This window comes from Lycorma delicatula, chromosome 1 (assembly GCF_047948215.1).
Source record: "Lycorma delicatula isolate Av1 chromosome 1, ASM4794821v1, whole genome shotgun sequence".
Taxonomy (NCBI): domain Eukaryota; kingdom Metazoa; phylum Arthropoda; class Insecta; order Hemiptera; family Fulgoridae; genus Lycorma; species Lycorma delicatula.
In genome coordinates this window covers 349,062,829-349,085,129 of record NC_134455.1, presented here as the reverse complement: position 1 = coordinate 349,085,129, position 22,301 = coordinate 349,062,829, and the positions used below count along the sequence as shown (strand labels likewise).

Genomic DNA, 22,301 nt, shown 5'->3' with positions numbered 1-22,301 from the left:
GAACATAAACTGACATTATTAGTTCAGTGATACAGATTTAGTTTTGAGATGATGAAATCAAAAATCATTGTTCTACCTTAGTGGAATCAAGGCCAAAAAGGATTAATGAGATAATCAAAAACAAAGGACACATATACTATTAAACACTTTTTTTCTTTAAAAAAAATAACATTTTCTATTAAAAATACTATGTTAAGATTAATTTATTCACCACTGTAGCTGTGCACCTAAACAAAAACATCTGGATTTCAATCAATAAAAGATGATTTAACTTGACTTTTTATAATCAGCAATGAAACTAACATCTGATATCAAAGTTACATTGTGGACAATACTTTTAATTTTAATAATTATTGAAAGCTTTTGTTTACAGTTGATGATAGTAGTTTTAAAACTTGAAGACGACATTCTTTTGGTTGAAAATTTATTTCATTGTGGCAGTGAGTATATAAAATGGATAAAGGAAATGTTTCATCAAAAGTTTTTTAACTTCCATATCACAATGCTGTGTGAAACTTGATCAACGAGTTCCGAGGAGCTGGATCTGTCAAAGTCCAGAAGACCATCTATCCTGACAGAGGGACAGTTGGATGATATTTCTGATCACAGTGCTCAAAGTCTAAAAACATTTATCAGAAAATTAGTACAAGAAAAAATCTCAGTGTAGCAGACACAGAGTATAGATTACACATACACAACGCTAATTTTCCTAAACATGTTATATATATTGCCAGTGGTTTTTGGATTTTATAAATTAAAAATTAAAAGATATTCTTGAAATAGCCTTTTCTGTCAGATCTCTGATGAAATGTAGTTTCATTTATCAGGTCATGTCAATAGCCAGAAGTCAGGTGGGTGTGGTTTGTGAATTTTCCTCAAGTGATAATGGAACAATATGACTAAAAAAATTGATATTTCATGTCTTATATCATGTAAGTAGATAATCATTCAGTTTTTCTAGAACACAGTAAACTCAGAACATTACGACAGTGAAATCATTTATACTTTCATTGGCCTAAAATGAGAAAGATATTGTTGGAATGCACTTCCAACAAAATGTAGCAAAAGTGCATTCCACCAATGTTTTGCTAAATTTTTTTGAATGAAGTTTTCTGGGATAGACTCATTTCAATGCATGTCTGACCAACAGATTTCTATTTATGGGGAGCAATAGAAGCATTTATTATAAGAACAATTCTCATATACTGGATGAACTGAAAAATAAGATAATTCAATTCATAAATGCAGTGTTTTAAAGTATGGTCAAAAGTGCACACTTTAGCACTTGGTGAAAAAGAACAGTTTAGCACTTGGTCGTATGTTTGAGAATACACTTTAAAGCACTTGGTGTGCTTTAAAGTGTATTCTCAAACATAAGAGGCAAGTGGTAACCGTATTAAGCATCTCCTGTAAATAAAAATTCATTGTAGTCTCATCCCTGTTTCTATCATTTTACTTGAATATAATAAATTAAATGTTTGTTAACAATGGTGCACAGTTTCATTTGGGACACGCTATTATTATAATCATATTTTATTACGTCAATAAAAATAGGTAAAGAAAATAAGTGACAATAGATTTTTAAATATTTTCGTTAGTTACATTTAAAAATAAATAAAATACCAAAACAGGAAAGATTCTATAAAAAAAAAAAAGATTAATGAATTAACAAAATTAGCAAATAAATATACTCAACTACACAGTCTACAATGTACACATACACACAGTATATAATATGTATATTTATATAATGATTTGCAGGGCAAGAAACTTTCTCCAAGAGGGAGAAGACCATTTCATCAGTAGGAAAGATGATAGCCACTGTCTTTATGCCACTTTTGGCATAATCTTTTGACTTTCTAGACAAGAATAAAATGATAATCAAGCAGCATTATACATCTTTGCTGGATCATTTAAATGAAGACATAAAAAAATTACTACATTTGAAAAAAGGTCCTTTTCACCAAGACAATACATCAGCTCATTCTTCTGGAACAGAAATGCTGCTTGAATTACACTACAAAATTCTTTTCCCCATACCCTCTACTGACCAAACTTAGAACCTTCGGACTAATATCCAAAAATGAAGAATTGCCTTGGCTTGCTGGAAAGAAATATGCCAAAATATCAGCCTATTTTGAAAACTTGGATAAATTATATTACAAGAACGGGATTGAAAATTTTGATTATCATACATCAAGTGTATAGACTTGTGTTGAGAAAGGGAAAATGATTTTTCCCAAAAGATTATGTCTTGTTATTTTCGCAGACTTATCACGCCACGTGATAGTCACGTACTTTAGACTAGACTTTTAGCAAAGAGAAAAATTAACATTTAAGACAGCAAATGTCATTTTAAAATGGGACTTACATTATTATTATTCAATTACCAGCACTGCAAACACAACATTATGGTCAGTATCAGTTCTTCAAAGTTAAGACATTTTCCTTGTCTTCCTTGTCTCTTGGACATACCGATCAGCAAAGAGAAAAACTCTGACAAAAAGATTTGTATTATTATGCTAATCAATAAAAGGGATTCCTTAGATTTTTTTTGTAATTTCAACCACAAAAGTTATGCAAGTAAAGGAATATTATATTAGACATAGCAGCATCTTTCCTTCCAACGATCAGTACAAACAGAAGCTAATCCTTCCACCCTTTCAACAACAGAAATGGCACTACATAATAGGCCTTAACAAAGAGTATATCAAGCCTTCCACCCACTGCTATAAAAGTGCCAACCAAACAATTACACTGTTTATCTTTATAGACTTAATTAATTCCTTGTTTCAGAAAGTAGAAAAAGTTGTGCAACCAAAAACAAAATTATATAAAAGTTTGCAAGTAGAAAACGTTATACATAAAGTTATATGCATTCAGCATTCTACTGATGTTAAAAATTAACCAACAACTTACAACACACAGTATCTTACATTGCATTTTTGTAGAAGTTATTCAACTAACAATAAGAAGCTTAATTCATTCGATCAAACATGCTTCAAAGCTCAAAATAATCAAAACTACACACACTATCATACAAAGTAACCTCATTTTAGTGATCATTACAGATTGTAATTTCCTGAAAATGGAAAAAATTGAAGCATATTATAAAAGTTTTTTAACAAACTTCTCATTTTAACTCTTAAAGATAAAAAAAAATAAAAATAGAAAAATTATAAACCAGCAATTATCGAAGCCAATAGTAATATTTAACAAAGTAATAATTTACTTTATAATCTTGATTACTTAATACTTTTTAATAAAAATATGATATATTACATCAGTAATACTGCAGAGTGCTCGAATTGCAGCTGCTCTATACAAATCCTCACGACCAGTCATATCTTTTGTTAAACTAGATGTGACTATAATGACATCCTCAGCTAATGATGAAAGCTCCTTTATACCTAAGTACACCATTCTGCGAAGTACTACATCTTTTGATTGAAACAATTTTGTCATAGCAAAGAACACTTCGGTTGCTTCTGTCAAACCAAGCTGCTCTCCCTACAACACATAAAAAAATAAAACAGATTATTGTGTTGATCAGCAAAGCAAAATTTTTTACATCATGCAAATTTACCTACCTAATATCTCTTTGAAGAAATTAAAAAAATAATACAGTGCTAGCAAATTACTTCACTGATCTAGCCACTACTGTCATAATCATGTATATTCTCTTTTTATGATAAAATAATTGGTGGGGTTTCAAACAGTCATAGTTCTGGAGCAAAGCATGACATAAAGTATACATCAAAATAAGGAAAATTCTCCTAAAATCTTATCAGTTCAATAGATTTTGTTGCGAGTTTCTTCAGTTGCCTTGCAGACATCAAAGCTGTATTCAATATCTTGCCATACATGAAAGAGAACATCCTGTGTGATAGAAGCAATTGGTACAGTGATATATTCTTTTAAACTGCGCAAATTTCTAATTTGAAAAAAGAACACTAGGGTTTTTTCATAACCCCACGTATAAAATTGAAACACACCTCTTTTATCCATAGAGCTGGAAGCCATGGAGAAACATTACCCATGTTTCTCATCCACCTCATAGCTGAGAAAATGTTTTATTTAGGTAATCCCACATGTATATAAAATAACTGGATTTACTGAATTTTTTTTATTGATTTGGAACATGTTCACCATTCTAGCATCAAATTAATCCCCTGTACTAATGGAGGAGGCATATTAGAGCAGGAGGATCAAAATAGGAGAAAAAATTATCCCAAGCATAAGACCAAGCAGAAAGAGTCCCTAAAATTCTTTTATAAAAATATCTTGTTGCTGACTTTTTTTTCATTAAATTATTGTAAAAAATATTTTTTTTGTTTCTTTTGGTTTTTCTTTAACATATCAGTTATTTATCAAAATAGCAAAACGCCACTGGCATCATTGGAAAGCTGAGAAAATTCTACACAATTCTGATAGTCAGCACTTTTTCAATAGATAGTCACTTTTTCAAATACAAGAAGAGGAAATAGTCGCTAGGTGCAAGGTTGGGACTATATGGAGGGTGGTCAAAAAGTTCTCAATGAAAATCTTGAATCTTCTTCTTGGTTAAGGGAGTGGTGTGAGGACGCTCATTGTCATGAAGGAGGATTACACCAGTGACAGTTTTCTATGTCGTCAATTTTGGATCACACGTCTCAGTTTGGTAAGCATTATGCAGTACATGTTGATCCATGATCCATGAAATCAACCAAAATAATGTCCTTTTCATTCCAAAAAATGGTAGCCAACATTTTTTTACTTGAGTACGGAGATAGGTTAAACTTTTTCGGTTTTGAGAAACTTGAATGGTGCCACTGTATTGACTGTTGTTTCGATTCGGCATTGGTGTAGAACATCGTCCACAACAATGTGGAAAAACAAATCCTATCCATCTTGTCAATAGCAGTCCAAAATCACTCATCCACTGCACATTCTTAGCTTTTTATGTTGGTTGGTGAGTATTTTTGGTATCCAACTTGCACACAATTCATGATATCCAAGCTTTTCTGTGACAATCATATAGATAGAGGTGCGTCCAACGTGCAGAAATTCATCAGCCAGAGCACTGTTTGTCAATCTCTAATCACATCAAAGTTTTCGGTTCACTTGTTCAACAATTTCATTGGTCTGAATACTAGGTCTGCCACTTCGCTCTTTTGTGTAGCCATTTTTAAAGCCTCAACACCATTGTCTAACCTTTCCTTCACTCAATACTGTAGGTCCATACACTAGACACAACTCCTGATGAATTTCAGCAGCTAAAGATCCTTTTGCACACAAAAATCAAATCACAGCAAACAGTTCACAAATGACAGGAGAAACGATTGTCGTGGACATTGTGATCTGAATTCACCGACAGGTAAACGACTACTGGATCAAAATAACAACTGCAGTGGCTTCGTAAGTAGCCAATAAATGGCCCTACATGCGTGTAACCATGTTCACACCTGCTAATATTTAAATATATGCAATGGCCCTTACTTTATGATATGTCTTGTAAAACAAAGGTGAACCCACACTTCATCTGTGAAAAACAGATCTAAAATGATGTCTATAATGAAGTTCTTGAACCATTGATTATAGTGAACCCCTTTAGCATAATACTACCATTTCAGCATTCTCCTCATTGCAGTGCAGGTTGAACCTAGTGAAATGTTCTTTTCCCGGTTTAGTCTCCACAAAGATTTATTAGGAGATCTTGTAAATACCACTTTAATGTCCTGTATGCCCTGCATCATTAAAACTGACTTATGTCGAGCACATTTCTGGTCTAACACCAAACCTGATTCACAACATTTTTATATTACTTCTGAATAATACTTTTCACTGAAATTTCCTTTTGAAATTTCTCTCTAAACTTTTGCCAACACACAACATGAGATTTCATTCCTAAAGAAGTTTCCATCACAAATACACATTCTTCAACAGTTGCATTTTAACAAAAAAACACCTAATTACACAACCTTGTTCAAAAGCTATGCTTGACACGGTCTGGCAACACTCAAATATGCAGTTAATAACAGTCCTCCCTCCCCATTCTAGCTTCAGTTGTACCAACATTTTCCACATTATTCTATCCATCTCACAACAATATATGCATTTTAACAAAAATATGCATTTAGTATAAACTACTGGGTGACAAGGCCTCTTTTAATTTGAAACACTCTATATAGAATAAAATACCAAATAATATAACAATGAAAGAAAGAAAAAAGACAATGGCAACAGAAAAAAAATTAAAATAGCACACCTGGTTTAGCAAATATAATATCTTTGTAAGTATGTGAGTACATTTTCTTGGATTCACTGGAGTATCATTAAATGTTCTTGCTTCCTGAAGGACACTAGTTTTTTCCAAATTTTGAAATGGGTTACCACCACCTAAAACAAGAAACAAAAACCTAAATCAGTATTCAGATCAGCATTTAAATTATGCCATAAAATAGTACATTATGCAAGCCTATTATGATAACCATTAATACACAAGTGCAAAGTAAGTTATGATACAAGCCTTGGCGAGTGTCATAAACTTTGCAAGAATGCATTAATGGCCACCATAGAGATTCGTATACCCTATTTTTTCTACAGCTGAGAAAATATTGGAATTATTGATTTAAATCAATGATAGAATGCATTATTTACAATTTTTTTTTAATTTTTCAAAAAATGCATTAAACAATACATTTCTGTGGCAATAGGTTTTAGTCATAACTTCTGCCTTTTCTTTAATATCAATTGGTTTTAAAGACATTTCCTCTACAGAATCTGACATAATTAACAAAAGGTTAAACAGTGTAATATAGAAACTTAGCTATCTATCACTGTACTTTCAAATTAACATCTGTTATCTATTAAACTGGATTAAAATCAAAGTAAAATAACAGCTGATACATTAAACAATACCTGCTTCTTATTAGTCAGTGTTTGAAAAGAATAGGTTGAATACCTGTATCATATTGAAAATCTGCTTCAAAATTACCCTCATTATGATACAAGTTCCAGCCACATAATTCAAAATGTTATAATACAGCAATAGAAAAAATAATAATACTTATAAATGTTATATAATGGTTATACAAATCATTCATAAAGTCACGCAACCCAAAACAGATCCTTTTCCTATACTTATAAGTCTGTTACAGATGTCTATTGAGATGGATATTTTGCTGAGCTGTACTAAATAAGGTGAAAACGTAAACATTATGACTTGTTGTCCCTCTGTCTATATCATACTTCGCAGCAGTACAACATGCATCCACTTTCCACAAGCTTAGTGTATACGTATTTTACAACATTATTTAAGCATTCAGTTTTATTCTAAAGGCCAGAATGTTTTTTATAGTTAATTTTCTAATTAATGCAGTATTTTTTGTTTAGTCTAGGTTTCATGAAACAAGAAATACAGCTGATCATAAATGTAAAATGGTCATTCCTCAATGTAACATGATTTTCATCAACTGCTTTTACATTCTCCAATAAAGTTACTCACGAAACTTACACAACATACTGGATTTTCAGCCAGGGTTTTTCACAAGGTTAAAAGCCTGAAGTCTCGAAATAAAATTTTTGAAGTTTCCAAATTCGAATAGTGCAAGAATTTGAGAACCTGAATGTAAGAGATGACTTCAATAATGTAGGCACTTCAAAACATTTCATATGAGATTGTTCAAAACATGAACACTATCGTTTAGTGCATTTTTATTCTGATGAAATATAGTTTCATCTTTCTGAATAAACTAACAACCAAAACAATAGAATATGTAGTTCTGAGAATCCTCTCATTTAACTGGAAAGCCCATTGCATTCTCAAAAAATTGGTATTTAGTGCATCATTTTGTGATGACAAGTAATTGGACACATTTTTTCTAACAGAAACTGCAGAATAATATTTAGATATTATTATAAATTCTGTAACCTTGCTTGAAAACTCCAGATTACAAGTTGATACTACATGCCACTCAACTGACTTGGCTGTGGGATTATGTCAATTTTTTAATGAATGTAAAATTTTCCATAGACTATGGCCTCAGGAGTCCCCAGATCTTTCACCACCAGATTTTTAAATGGGATCATAAACCCTGTGTAAAAAGGTACTATTTTTAAAAAGCAGTTGCACACTTTAAATAAATCAAAGAAAATATCTACGATAATATTTCTAAAATTAGTGCAGCAACTCTAAGAAGCATTGGACTGAGCATGTGATGGGTTTAATGTTAGATAGGATGGTACCATACAGGGAGAAAATTTATGTTAATTTGGAAATAATGGACTGTATAAAGATAAATTCTGGGGCTGGAACAATCCCTTGGACCAGTGTGAAAATGATAGATAACCGATTTATAAAATAAACAATATTTAATAACAATAAAGTTCACTAAACTACAGAGTGATTTTTTAGTCCTGTTACCCAATTGTTAATGTCTGGTAATTTTTTTCTAAGAAAGGGAAATTTTATTTTGTGACATGAAGTTGGTAGCGCGACTCAACCGGTATACATACGGCAGTGTGAGTTGATTCTCCTTGAGCTGTGTAAACTTTTGTGCCGTTTCCGGTCGTGTTACGAACAGAATGTCTTTTACCATAGAACAACGAGTTTTCATTCTTGAACAATATTTTGCTACGAAATCGTACGCGAGTGTAAAAGAATCATTTCAAATTAAATTTGATGGTGTTCCTCCGCCAGAAAAAATGTCAATTTCTAGGCTAGCAAACAGATTTCGAGAGACAGGTAGTGTTTGCGACAGAAAACGTAGTGGAAAACTCGCTTGACAGATGACGCTTTAGAGAATGTGAAAACAAGATTGCTCAATTCTCCACGGAAAAGTTTACGAAAACTTTCCACGCAAGTCGGTTTGTCATATTCGAAAGTTCAGAAAGCCGCTAAAAAATTGAAATTGTATCCATATCGCGTACGATTAGTCCAAGAGCTTCAGCCTCCATATTTAAACAAGCGATTGCAATATTGCCGTTGGTAAGGTCACTCGTAAATGATAACGGAATCAAATTTTTAAACACAGAATTCTTTAGTGATGAAGCTTGGGTCCATCTCGACAGTTATGTCAACAGTCAAAACTGTCGAATTTGGGCGGTTGAAAATCCTAACGCTTTACAAAACAAATCTAAGCATCCTGAAAAAATTTGTGTGTGGTGTGCGATATCTCGTAATCGTATAGTCGGACCCATATTCTTCGAACATATAATAAATGGTGAAGTATGCAGGAATATTGTGCGCCAATTTGTGTCCCTCCTGGAACCTCAAGCACGGTATTGCTGATTTCAGCAAGACGGCGCTACATGCCACATGGCATGTAAGAGAAACCATGGATTTTCTGCAAGAGTTCTTTGAAGATCAAATAATAAGCAGCGGCTTATGGCCTCCAAGGTCCCCAGACCTCACATCTCCTGACTACTTTTTGTGGGGCTATATTAAGTCCGAGGCCTTCAAAAGCAATCCTCGATGAACTTAAAGTCAATATTAGAGACTTAATCACGAATATTTCCAGTGCAACTCTTATAAAGGTTTCTGCTAATATGCTGAAAAGAGTCCATGCATGTATAACCGCAAGGGGTGGGCATTTTGAGCATATTCTTTAACAATTATGTAAGTAATAGCTTTTTATTAAATCTCTTTTGTAAGTAACAAATACATTTTTTATTCCACCCAAATTTCCTTTTCTTAAATTACATTTAAAATTGGGTAACAGGACTTAAAAATTACTCTGTACAAGACACATTAAAGGAAAAATAACAATAAACTGTTCATTGTTACACTCATTAGATAGACTTGCTGATAAAGCAGAGCTAATGTCACTTTTGTCAAGTGCAAAGCGCACCTGAGCTTTAATGATTGATTACAACCAAACAGGATTTCCAGATCTCCCACCACTTCTAAATGTTCAACATATGAATAAATGAACTGACACCTGCATCTACAGTCAAGATGGGTAATTTGAACATTCATTGTGAGGTGTAAGTGAAAATTATAGTCCGCTTAACTTCCAGTATCATATAATTAAATTACTTTTGTCATTATACATGGGCTACATAACTTTATGAACACTGTATTTTTACATTATTTTCAAATAAATAAAATTTCAAAATATTCCTACAAGAGCAAAAAATATTTTTCCATATGCTATTCTAGAGTTAAATATAAATTAAACATAAAAAAGCAAAATACATCCCAAATTTAAGTAAAACAGTTGTTAAAATAAACACAATGGGATGCAAACCAATGGGATGCTTTAACAGACTTAACTTTAATAAAGCCTTTCTAAAGAGGTCTTTCAAATAAAGTAAAAATAGAAGCATTAAGCCTTTCACTTCTAACTTCACTTCAAAAAATGTTTATCTTAGTAAAAAGAAATGAAATATGCTATGTCAATATAAGATACTTTTCCCAACCTTGATGGAAATAATAGTTATTTCTACAAATACATAATTCTAAAATAAATTATTTAAAACTCAATATAAAATATGCTAATTCGGGTGAAAATCTGGAAGTGGGGATTATCAGGGATAATTTGGTGGAATTCTTTGAAAACAGAAATTCCATCACAAATTATATTGCATCTAATAATTAAAGTGTTGGTTTTATGTTCACTGTTACTTGGTGCAGAAATTATATCCACTCAGGTCAGAATTCTTAAAAATACAAACTACCCAACCACCCTATTTTCAAACAAGTCATATCAAAATATACATAATTTTATTTTGTGTTTGAAGAAGTTATTTATATTTTTTACTAAATTTGTTTGCTACAAAAATGAAAAAAAGATGCTATTTTTCTTCCATTGTACAACAGATCATTTTGTGTACAGATTATTGTGCATAGTACCTTTTTTTTAAAAAAAAAAACCCCCAACAAAAATTGTTACTTTTAAAAACATGCAACTTTTAAATTAAGTTAATGGGCTTCTTATTTCTATTTATTCAGCCACGTATATTTACTACATGCTGACAGTATGTCAGAATATCAGTTTCTGTATGCTTGTCTTATATGAGTTATATAACTGAAATTTGGAAAAGGATCAATTTCAAGCTTTAACTTATTTCTTACATCTAGAATAAAATAAACAAGAATATGTAATTCTACAGCCTGTAATTTTCTTAATGAAAGGGTAAAGTAAACTAATATCTTAATAACTGCAGAAATTATTAAAGAATTATAAATGCTTGTAACAATCTTTAGTGGTGACAACTGATTTGGGGCAATCATTTCAACTTTTTTTTCTTGAATGTGGTCATCATAAAAATTAAATTTCCATAAGATGATATAACCATCATCATGCAACATTTTATGGAATGACTCTACATTGAATTCCTTTCCTTATCTAATAATGACTGTAGTGAAGTACAATTATTTATTATCACTGACTGTATATTAGCATAACAGCAAAAAGGAAGAAAATCTAAAACTTTACTCTTTCATATTAAAACAGATTATTCAGATTTCTTTACTGTAATCCAAGTTTGTTGTAGTTTTATATTTTTCATTAATAAAATTTAATTTAAATATTTTTATTTTTAAGACTATTTACTAAATTACATATAACCTGATTTGTCAAATTAAATGTTATTTAGTAACAGTTTAACTTACTTAACACTTATCTCGTTAAATATAATGGAAGAACACTATATATATTTAGATAGCATGAATAAAATTACTGCTTTCAAATGAACAGTAACAAAAAGACTTTGTAAATTAATATACTACACCTCCAATGGAACTATGTTTTAAAATTCTGTTAGGTATTTCCAAATGCAAACCAATTACAGTTCTTTTAAACTGTGATCCTTTAGGAAGCCGAGCCTGATCAAAGCGGATTTTAAAAGAAACCCATTTTTTGTTCCAGTATACATTTCAACTTGTTAACACAGACAAAAACAAAAATATGATACTGAAAACTACCCTCCATGTAATTGATAATTCTCTGGAACTACTGTTATTGAAATATCTAATAATGTAACATATCGAAAATTGAAGTGTAAAGGAAGTAAAAAATGTCAACCATTAAAGCACTTTCAATAAATCAATTTGGTAGATCACCATGGTTTATGCAATGGCTGGGGCAGTTTCTATAAATAATTATAACAATTTTAATAATAGCTAATTACTGATAATTAATCAATATTATTCAATGCTACAAGAAAATTCTTAAAAATAGTTGAAAAAAATTACAGAAATGATGTAAATAAATAGCATAAAAACACCCTTGAATGGTTTCTAACCTATTTTAATTGTAGTAATCCACTTCATTTTACTGGTCAAATCACAAATAATTTTATAGAAACTTACGGATACATTCCAAATAACTAGATAAACGTTTTTTAAAGCTTACCACAACAGACGTCAGCAAGCAGAGAGCTAACCTAAATTTGAAAAATATATACACAATTTTTAATAACAGCCTCTACACACTTATATACCTACCCTCTTCTTCCTCTTTTTTATCACGTTTAAATGCCATTTTCTTTTTCAGTAAATAATAACTTGATAGCAACAGATCAGCAAGTTAACTGCTAGAACTTACACGTCATATTTCACAATCAACACACTAACCAACTTCGACCAATACTGTAATAGATAGTTGACGTTTATAAAATGAGACTGCTATAATATATTCATAATAGCAAACACCATTTATTTTTCACAAAGTACTTACATTTTGGAATAAAGGTTATTTTCTCAGACCAAAAAAGGGAAATTATTATCAGTTGTTATTTGTTTTTTTTAATATAAATAATATTCTGCTGAACAATTGTTAATTACCCTCATTATAATTATTGCTCATTTATTTTTTTTTCTTTCTGCTTCAGTATATTTTGTTCTTAGTTACTATACTTTTTTTTTTTTTTTTTTTTTTTTTTTTTTTTTTACTTAATGCAGGTTTGAGTATCATGTTAACAACTTAACAAAATCGTTAAATAAAAATAAAATGATTTCAAATTAAATTTACGAGTCACGACGAAATTTCATAACTTTTACTTTTTTAACCAGAAGGCTATTAAGAATTGAACAAATTAATCTTGCTAAATTAGAAGTAGTAATGTAGTAAGCCATTGCCCCGTAGATGAGTACGGATGCAAGGTCGAGCTGCGTCGATTAGCCAAACGTTCATAAAATTCATTGATTGAAAAAAAGTTAATTTTGGTCATAGCAGTATTAATATTTGTTTTATTCCTTTGGATTAATCTGTAGAGTCGACAAACACCCACAGTTGGCTGAAGGAAATAAAAATGTCATAAGCTTTCATTTATCACCATTTGCATTTATTTTTAATGGTGGACTATACTGTTGTTGCTAACGTTTATTATCTAGAACATTGTACTGAATATAAGTTAACATTAAACTAACTTAAAATAACATAGCCGACTGATGCTGAATAAAAGTTACTGATGAACTCAAACTTTATGTTGGAGTTGTATGATTATATCTAGTAGTATTTTAAATAATTGGCTTAGATTATAATAACATATATATTTTATTTTATAATTAATTCTGTATTTTGTGATGCTGCGCTAATCAAGATTTTACGAAAGTTTTCCATCATCCATCCACACAAATGCCGGGCATTAATTTATTCGTGTATTAGCATGCATAACAATTACTGACATGATATACAACCATTTATTTATCATAAACCGATCAGAATAAACGATTTAGTTGTCTTATTTCAGTACCAAACTTTGTGTAAACGTAAACATGGACGTAAACATTCGCTACCTTTTTCATCCTAGAAACAATTGTCCAGATTAATTTACAGTAATATAAAAAAGGCAGAGCATAAGAGTACATTGTGGCAAAGCCACACAAGGCTAATAGACAGTCAGAAAATAACTTTTTTTTTAGATGGCTTATTTATTTTATATTTTTTAATCTTATACACAGAAATACGAATAATAGTTACTGTGTATGAAAAATACCAGCCTCGCTAGGATCTGAACCTGGAACCTTATGGATAAAAAGTTTAACTGATGTTATAATGCTGTGTTTACTAGTACGTTTTTTCAATGCTGGAGAAACCTAAATACCATATATTTGATGAACTGACGATTTCAGACCTAATGCTTTGGGTCGGTAACACTATATCGCAACATAACCTAAAAAAACACATTTTTAATCGTAACTTCAATATCAGTGAATCAATTTTTATTTTATTTTATTTGTACCAAATTAGTTGTCATTAAAAGGACCTTATAATTAGGTGTTACAAGCTACATCTCAGTTAAAAAAATAATAAGTTTTCAACCCTTGAAAGTTTAGAAAACATTTAAGGGTGAAGTTTTGTGTTGGTAATTTAAAAAATAATTTTCACAGATTGATTATTTTAAATAATTTAAGAAATAACGTCATGTGATTTTATAGTTATTTTTGTTGGCCTGAAATTTAAAAAAAGTACTAACCCAAATGGTTTTTTGCACCTATTGAGCGAAAGGGTGGGCGGATTTTAATTTTCTTTTCACCAAAATTCATTATTTTTTTCATGATCTCAATTAATATAATTAAATGTTACCATTCCCATTTAAGATTTTTGAGTTGGGGTAGGTTTAGCGGAAAGAATGGGTTCCCCCCTTTGAAAATGATTTTAAAAAGGTTCTCCCCCTGTGAATGGTATACATGCCTGCAAACAGAAATACAATGAGACTGATAGTTGTTGAATAATAAATGTGGTAACTTTCCAAATGATCACCCAGTAAAATCCAAACATGATTAACATTCACCAAGTAAAAGATGTTTAATCTGACTTAAGATCCTCTTCAGTGGGATGATCCTGCCTAGATTAATATTATATTTTAAAAAAGCTGGCAATGAATTGCATAACTTTCCCAGCTACTCCAGTCAAGTTATGAAATCTATTTATTTATTTTTTTAATTCAGTGAATGGAATATATATTTAATACCATTTTGATTATATTTTAATTTTTAAAGTCAAGATGCTCAACAAAATAAAGCAGTGACCAAAATTTTTAATATTAGCATCACAATTTAAAAAAAAATGTTTTTACTTTTTGAAAATTTTGGGACTCGTGCATCAACTTTTTTTTAATGATTAAAATATTCACTAAAATTTATTTTAAATAAATAAAATTGAAATTTTCAAAATTTTTTTTTTTCATTTTGGTAGCTCCCACATTTAATGGGAACCATTTGGGTAAAATTAATTTTTAAGACAATAATTCTAAAGTGGTATTAATAAATTAAAAAAATAGCTTTTTAGAATTGTTTAAAAAACACAAAGATACAGCCATAATTCAAAATAAATAAAGTTGTAATTTTCTAAGTGGTGAAAATGTTTGGCTAATTTTTTTTTATAAAATATTAAACAATAAGGGCTATTAAAAAATAATGATTTTCACATTTTAATTGCAACATGTAGCTTGTGAGATCAATTTAAATTTAAAATAATTTATTTTTTTAAATTAAAAGAATATTTTTTTACTATAGACCATTGGAGTAGGAAGGGCAAAAAAATTATACTGGTTTGAAGGCCTAATGTAGAAAATATAGATGCAAAAAAATTCCCATCAACTCCTTTTCTGAAGCAAGATATAGGTAAAAAAAGTAATAAAAATAAATAGTGTCATTTTTGGTAGAGGGGATGAATGTTAAATAAATTTTTTTAGTAATTTGTGATCTTGATGAAGAAAAACTTCAACTTTTGTAAAAACGTTTTTCTGAAGTGCCCCAGAAAGATTTTGAAATTTTATATTAGCCAAAACAGCCTCACTCTTTTTTCAAATTTCTGCAAAAATTTAATACATTCTTTCCCCTGCAGGTAGTACCTATCTATCAAGTTTGAAGCAAATCACTCAATGGGGTCTAGTTATAAGCCCAAATATAGCCAAACATTCATCTATATTATTAAATAAAGAGGAAGAGGGTTTTTGTTTATCAATCAAATAAATAATATTACAGAGTTAATAGAATTAAATTTACGTGAAATAAAATAATATTAAAAAAATTTCTGTTTAACAATAATGGCCTTCCTGTGGGGACTGTGTGTGAGGGCTGGAGTGGTGAGGTATGCAAGCAATCATCATGGAAGGCTAGATCAATCATCGCTATCAACTGGTAATAAACAGGGTGCCTCTGGCGCGCTGTTTTGGGAGGTGCAATTGGGTGTTCTGCAAACAATCATTTTAAAATTCAAACAGGGTATTTGTTAGTAAGTTGAAGGCTAACTTTTGCATGCGTCAGGTACATTCTTCGATGCATCACAGTTATTTGGAAATGTATATACATTAATCTATATTTAATAGACCAACCCCCAAGCACAGAATAATTAAAATAGGATGACTTACCTTACTTCATTACATACGCAGAAGTGCTTTCATGAACTTGATTCACATCATCAGCTGCATTATAATTATATATGTATTTCAAAAAACATCATTAACTCGCAATTCATGATATCATACCACTTATTCACTTATAATTTTAGGTTAAGCATTTTTAAACTAATTAAAGATTTTTTAATTAAATTTAACTTAATATACCTTAAAAGCTTATACAAAAATTTTTAACTTTTATTTAAATTAAAAATTATAATCAAAACAATATGTAAAACATAAAAAATTGTTTAAGATTATAAAGATTAATTAATTAAAATGAATTAAGTTGAAATTAAAATGCAATTTTTTTTACATATGTGAACAATATGATGTCAATATAAACCAAATAAAATTAAAATTAAATCATTGTATTCATCAATTTATTTCAATTGATGAATACAATGATTTAAATCAATTTATTTCAATTGATGAATACAATGATTTAATAAATAAATATATAAATGAAATAGTTTTAAAAAAATTAATGACCCAACCAATAAATTTTTAAGGATTACAAAAGACCTCATTGTTAAATACAAAGAAATATTTTATATTGTCGATAAAGTAATTAGATCAAAGATAAATTTAGAATATAAAAACAATATAAAAAATGGGTTTGAATTGATTAATAAATTAAATTAAAAATGAATAATAAAACTAAAATGATTAGCTTTGATATAATTAATATGTGCCCAAATATACCCATTGATCATAAAATCTCAATAATAGAAAACAAATTAATAAAAACAGGTAAAGATCAAAAATTTATAAATAATATTATAACAATAATTAGAAATGTATGTAAGCAGAATTATTTTGAATTTTATAGAACCTGTTATACACAATTTACCCATGGGATTTCCCTTATCTGCTGTAATGTTGGAAATCTATCTGCAGGAATTTGAAAGTAAAACAGTCTACGGCATAAATCATGTACATAAAATTTTATTATGGGTTAGATATGTGGATGATATTTTAATTATTTGTGAGCCATTTATAAAATGAACCTGAAGTAATTTTAAATAAATTAAATTCATATCATAAAACATTAAAATTTACATATGAAATGGAACATAATAGAAAAATAAATCATTTAGACGTAAATATTAAAATAAATGAAAACAACCAAATAATAACGAGTATATAAAAAACCTACCTCAAATTAAATCATTATAAACAAGAATTCTAATCATCCCTGGTCCCAAAAAAATAATTTTTTTAAAAACATGATAAATAGAGCAATAAAATACATATACAATAAACAGGAATTGTATAATGAAATAAATAATTAAAAAGATATAGCTATAAAAAATGGATATCATATGTCATTGAGTGATAATTTATATAAAAAATATAATCCAGAATTTATAAAAAAAATATAATCCAAAATTTTTTAATAACAAACATTACTGCATTAATATTTATAAATAAAAATAAAAATAGTGAAAATATTTGTATAAAATACTCTTATACAAATAAAATTATAAAAAACTTGTTTGACACATAAAATGATATAAAATATAAGCCTCCTTATAAACCTGATAATCATATAATAAAACATTTAAAATATTATAATAATAAAAAAGTAAAAAATAAATATGATTCTTCCATTATTTATAAAATAAAATGCAACAATTGCAAAAAAATATATATTGGTAAAACGAATAGGTCTTTTAAAAATGAGATTTAATGAACATTTTAGATCATTTAAAAATAAATGGTCTCAATTGTTGCCGACCATTAAATAAATAATAATCATAATATAACTAATTTAGAAAATAATTTAGTAATAATCAAAAAAGTAAATATTGAACGTAGTAGTAAAAAAATGAGAAATTTTATATATATAGATATAAACGTAAATTCAGCCTTATAAATCTGCAAACAGAATTTTATGGAGATATTCTTATTAAAATTATTTAAGTTGGCATACAAATATAAAATTTTGATAAATTAATAGTTATTGCAATAATTTTTCATTCTCTTGACTGAACTAAAATTCGTTCTGAATTTTTAAAATGTTTTTAAATTTTATTAATAATAATTTTTATGAAATAAAAGTAAAAAGATAAAATTTAATGTGTAAATGTAAAGAGATGAAGAATTGTTAAAAAATATCACTGAAGATGGGCTTAGGCCCAAAAACGTTTTGAACATAAAAAAGTAAAGGTAAGAGTGTTCTCTAATTCTATACTTTGCAGAGGATTTATAATTTTTTTATTTTTACAAATTTCAATTTTCTAATAGCATAAAAAAATAAAATGTCAAATATATCTTCATTTAATAAGTAAACAGTTCAGAGGATGCTACTAAAATTTTTTTTCTCTTTCCAATGTGTTCATTACAATCTGTTGTAGTGAACAATAAGTAACCTACCCACGGCTCAGTGAGATGAGAATGATATGTAAATGAGGTGTAATCTTGTACAGACTCAGGCCGACCATTCCTGAGATGTGTGGCTAATTTAACCCCAACCACCAAAGTATACCAGTATCTAGTACTGAAATCCGTTTACAAGCAACTAACTTTTACTAGAATTTGAACCTTAAAATCCTAGTAAAGGCAGTTTACTTTTATACAGATTTGAATACTAAATTGTGGGATTTAGTATTCAGGATCAGGGATGGTCGACCTGAGACTATACTTGTACACTTCATTTGCATTCATTCATATCATCCTCATTCGTCCTATGAAGTATTACCTTAAGGTGGTTCAGAAGGCTAAACAGAAAAAGTGAGAGGATTTGAACTTCAGAACCTTAGACTTTTAAAATCAGCTGTTAAACAACTGATTTTGGGACAATGAGTTAACCACTAGACCTAGGTGGACTAGACTTAGGTGGGCTAAATTATTGTTATTTATAATTATTTTTTATTATAAATTATTTTTAGCACATATTTATGTACATGATAAACAGTTGCAGAAAAATCCAATTTTAAAAAAAATATTTAATAACCCCATCTATGAATCATGAGACCTTGCCGATGGGGAGGGGGGCTTGAGTGCTCAGTGATACAGAGTTGCTGGACCAACGGTGCACCCATATTGGAGTGGTATCTAATGAGAGCCAGACTATGGAATGATTCCTGAAAGATGGCAGCAGCTCTTCCAGTAGCTGTAAAGAGCGTAGGTCAGGAAGACTTAAAACAGCCATATCAACATCACTCAATCTTCTGAGTACTGCGCAGCTGCAGCTGAAAGCAATGGAAAATTGCAGCTGTTTTTTCTCCAAGAAAATGTAGTTCTATGCATTTTCATGTAACAAAGATGGAGCGGCTTTCCTTGGTAAAATATTCCAGAGGTAAAATAGTCCCCCGAGGACTTAGTAGGGTCCATTCCCTACTAAGGAAGGGATCACTAGAAAATTAAAAAATAACATTCTATAAGTCTGAGCATGGAATGTTAGAAGTCTAAAAAAAAAGTAATATTGTTTTTGTAAAAGGAAATCTTTTTATTGTAATTTAAATATATTGGTAGGAAGTCTTTTTAAATGGTTTGTTAATTAATTAAAAATGGCAATCGATACATAATAAGAGCCTTTCTCAGCCTAAATATGGTGTTATAAAAAATACATTCTGGTGGAGATGGATATTGTTATTTTTTAAGAATACATAATTATTTTTTAATAAAGATTTCATATTCAGAAAAATAAACAAAAGGACACGTTAATATTATTTAATTTTCTATATATATATATATATATATATCGGTCAATATAATTCATACTTACGATCGTCAAATAATGATCTGACAGCTAATTTTTGTATCTTGAAAACTCGTTTTGACTTTTTGAAGGAGTCCAAAAGATAACATTATACTTTAGATGGAAGTATATCTAAGACAGTTAATACTTAATAATTGTGACTAAGGTGCATTTTAGTTACTTCAACGCAAAAATATATATAATTTTTTATAAAATTTCAAACAAATAATGAAAAATATAAAAAATGGAATCATAGTGTACTTTGAATATTAAACAGCACATTTATTGTGCATCTCATACCTAACTTTTACTGTGGTATTTTACACAACGAGATGAAATTCAACATGTAACTTTTTTCAGATTAGATAGTTTTACTGTTGGACTACATTAATAAAACAGTAAGCTTGTCTTCAGCATTAAGTATTTAATTTGTTTACGTATATTCCCATCTGAAGTATAATATTATCTCTTGGAGCTCCCTCAGAAGTTAGAAATGAATCTTGAAAATTCATTCTGACTTTTGATTATCACATCATTGTAACAGACAAAAAAATGGTCTGTAACATCATTTTTGGAACCCACAGATATGAAACATATAGACCAATATTTACAAAATTAAAAATGTTAACTTATCCATATTTATGTGTTTGCAAACTTTGCTAAAAATACTAGTCACTTATTCTTAAAACAAAATCAATACCTACATTTATCAAACTGGACATCAGAACTGTTTTTGATAGTACAAATCAACACAGTATTTCAACAAATGAGCAAATGCCTTATTATGCTTCTATTTCCACTTTTAGTTACCACAGAATCATTTAAAAAAAGCTTCCTATTAATCAGTTTCAAGTATAGTTAAAAAATGTTCTTTTTTATACTCACAATATTACACTGTCTTTGAATTAAACAGTACTAAAAAAAAAAAAAAAACTAAAAAACCTAAATCTTTCCATTCATGTATGGAGATAGATGCTTAAATAATTTCAATAACAACTTCCAAATTATAAATTATTCAGTAGTTATCTTTAATATTTTCATGTGTTACCTTGACATTATAGTATGTTTATATTTTTAACTATTAATTTGTCTCTCAATTGTCCCTATTTTTTATTTTATAATTATTTGCGTATTTAGTGATATCACTTTGATCAAGATTTTATTATGATTTCACTTGATTATTCCAGACAAATCCTATAACAGTTAGTTTTTTATCCATGGAGTAGAGCATTCCACATGTGATCTATTTAATGCAGTATTATTATAACAGTCAAAATAAAAGGCTTATTTATTTATGAAGTTGCCTAGAAGCAACATAAAGTGCAGAAGGTGTTTTCATTATGGTTTGAATGTTCTAGTGATGAAAATTTAGATATTGATATGAGCCAAGCAGTAATCACTCTTAAAACAAACTTTTATTTTTCATGTTCAGAATTCCGTGGTTACAAACTTCTCAGAGAACTCTTGAAAGTTATTAATTAGTCGTAAGAAGTAAGTGAACTGATCTAGTTTTTGTTTTATTCAACAATTATTTTCCTCAAATAAAAACTTTACTTTTTTACTTTCTCTGCAAGTGAATAAGTAATTTTGTTTAAAACAAAACACAAGCGAATGATATAAAATCTTTGATTATGTTTGACATTTATAAAGATTAATGAAAATTCTTTATTTATGATTTAAATAACAGGAAATTTATGTTAACGTTAGTAAATCTTTCTCTATGAATCATGAGACTTTGTCGATGGTGAGGGGGCTTGAGTGCTCAGTGACACAGAGTAGCTGGACTAAAGGTGCAACAATGTCAAAGAGGTATCTGTTGGCAATCAGACTAAGGAATGATTTCTGAAAGAGGGTAGCAACTTGTTCAATAGTTGTTAAGGGTATATCAACACCACTCAATCTTCCGAGTATTGTGCAACTGAAAGCAATGGAAAACTACAGCTGCATTTTTTCTAAGAAAATGTAGCTCTCTGCATTTTCATGTAACAAAGATGGAAGGGCCTTCCTTGGTAAAATAGTCCCTTGTTTGGATCTCCGGGTGGGGAGTACTAAGGAAGGGATCACCAGAAAATGAAAAAAATAACATTCTAGTGTCAGAGCGTGGAATGTTAGAAGTCTAAAAAAGGTTGTTAGGTTGGGAAACTTAAAGAGAGAAATGGATAGATTAAATGTAGATGTAGTAGGAATTAGCAAAGTTCAGTGAGAAAAGAAAAATGACTTTTGATCAGGTGATTTTAGAATAATTAACTCAGCTTCAAAAAATGGG

General features: G+C 29.4%; 1 protein-coding gene across 2 annotated transcripts in view; it reads right to left on the bottom strand.

Moving 5' to 3' along the window:
* The window catches only part of gammaCOP (coat protein (coatomer) gamma), a 79,913-nt gene extending 67,324 nt beyond the window's left edge, over positions 1-12,589 (bottom strand). The window contains exons 1-3 of one of the 2 annotated variants that reach the window (XM_075382472.1): positions 12,431-12,589; positions 6,248-6,378; positions 3,283-3,510 (exon numbers count right to left, since the gene is read on the bottom strand). In XM_075382472.1, coding sequence (XP_075238587.1) covers positions 3,283-3,510; positions 6,248-6,378; positions 12,431-12,467 — 396 coding nt within the window. In that variant the 5' untranslated portion in view covers positions 12,468-12,589. Of the gene's footprint in view, positions 1-3,282; positions 3,511-6,247; positions 6,379-12,228; positions 12,369-12,430 lie in introns of those variants that run through there. The other variant, XM_075382473.1, reaches the window with a different exon arrangement.
* Positions 12,590-22,301: the final 9,712 nt, after the last annotated feature.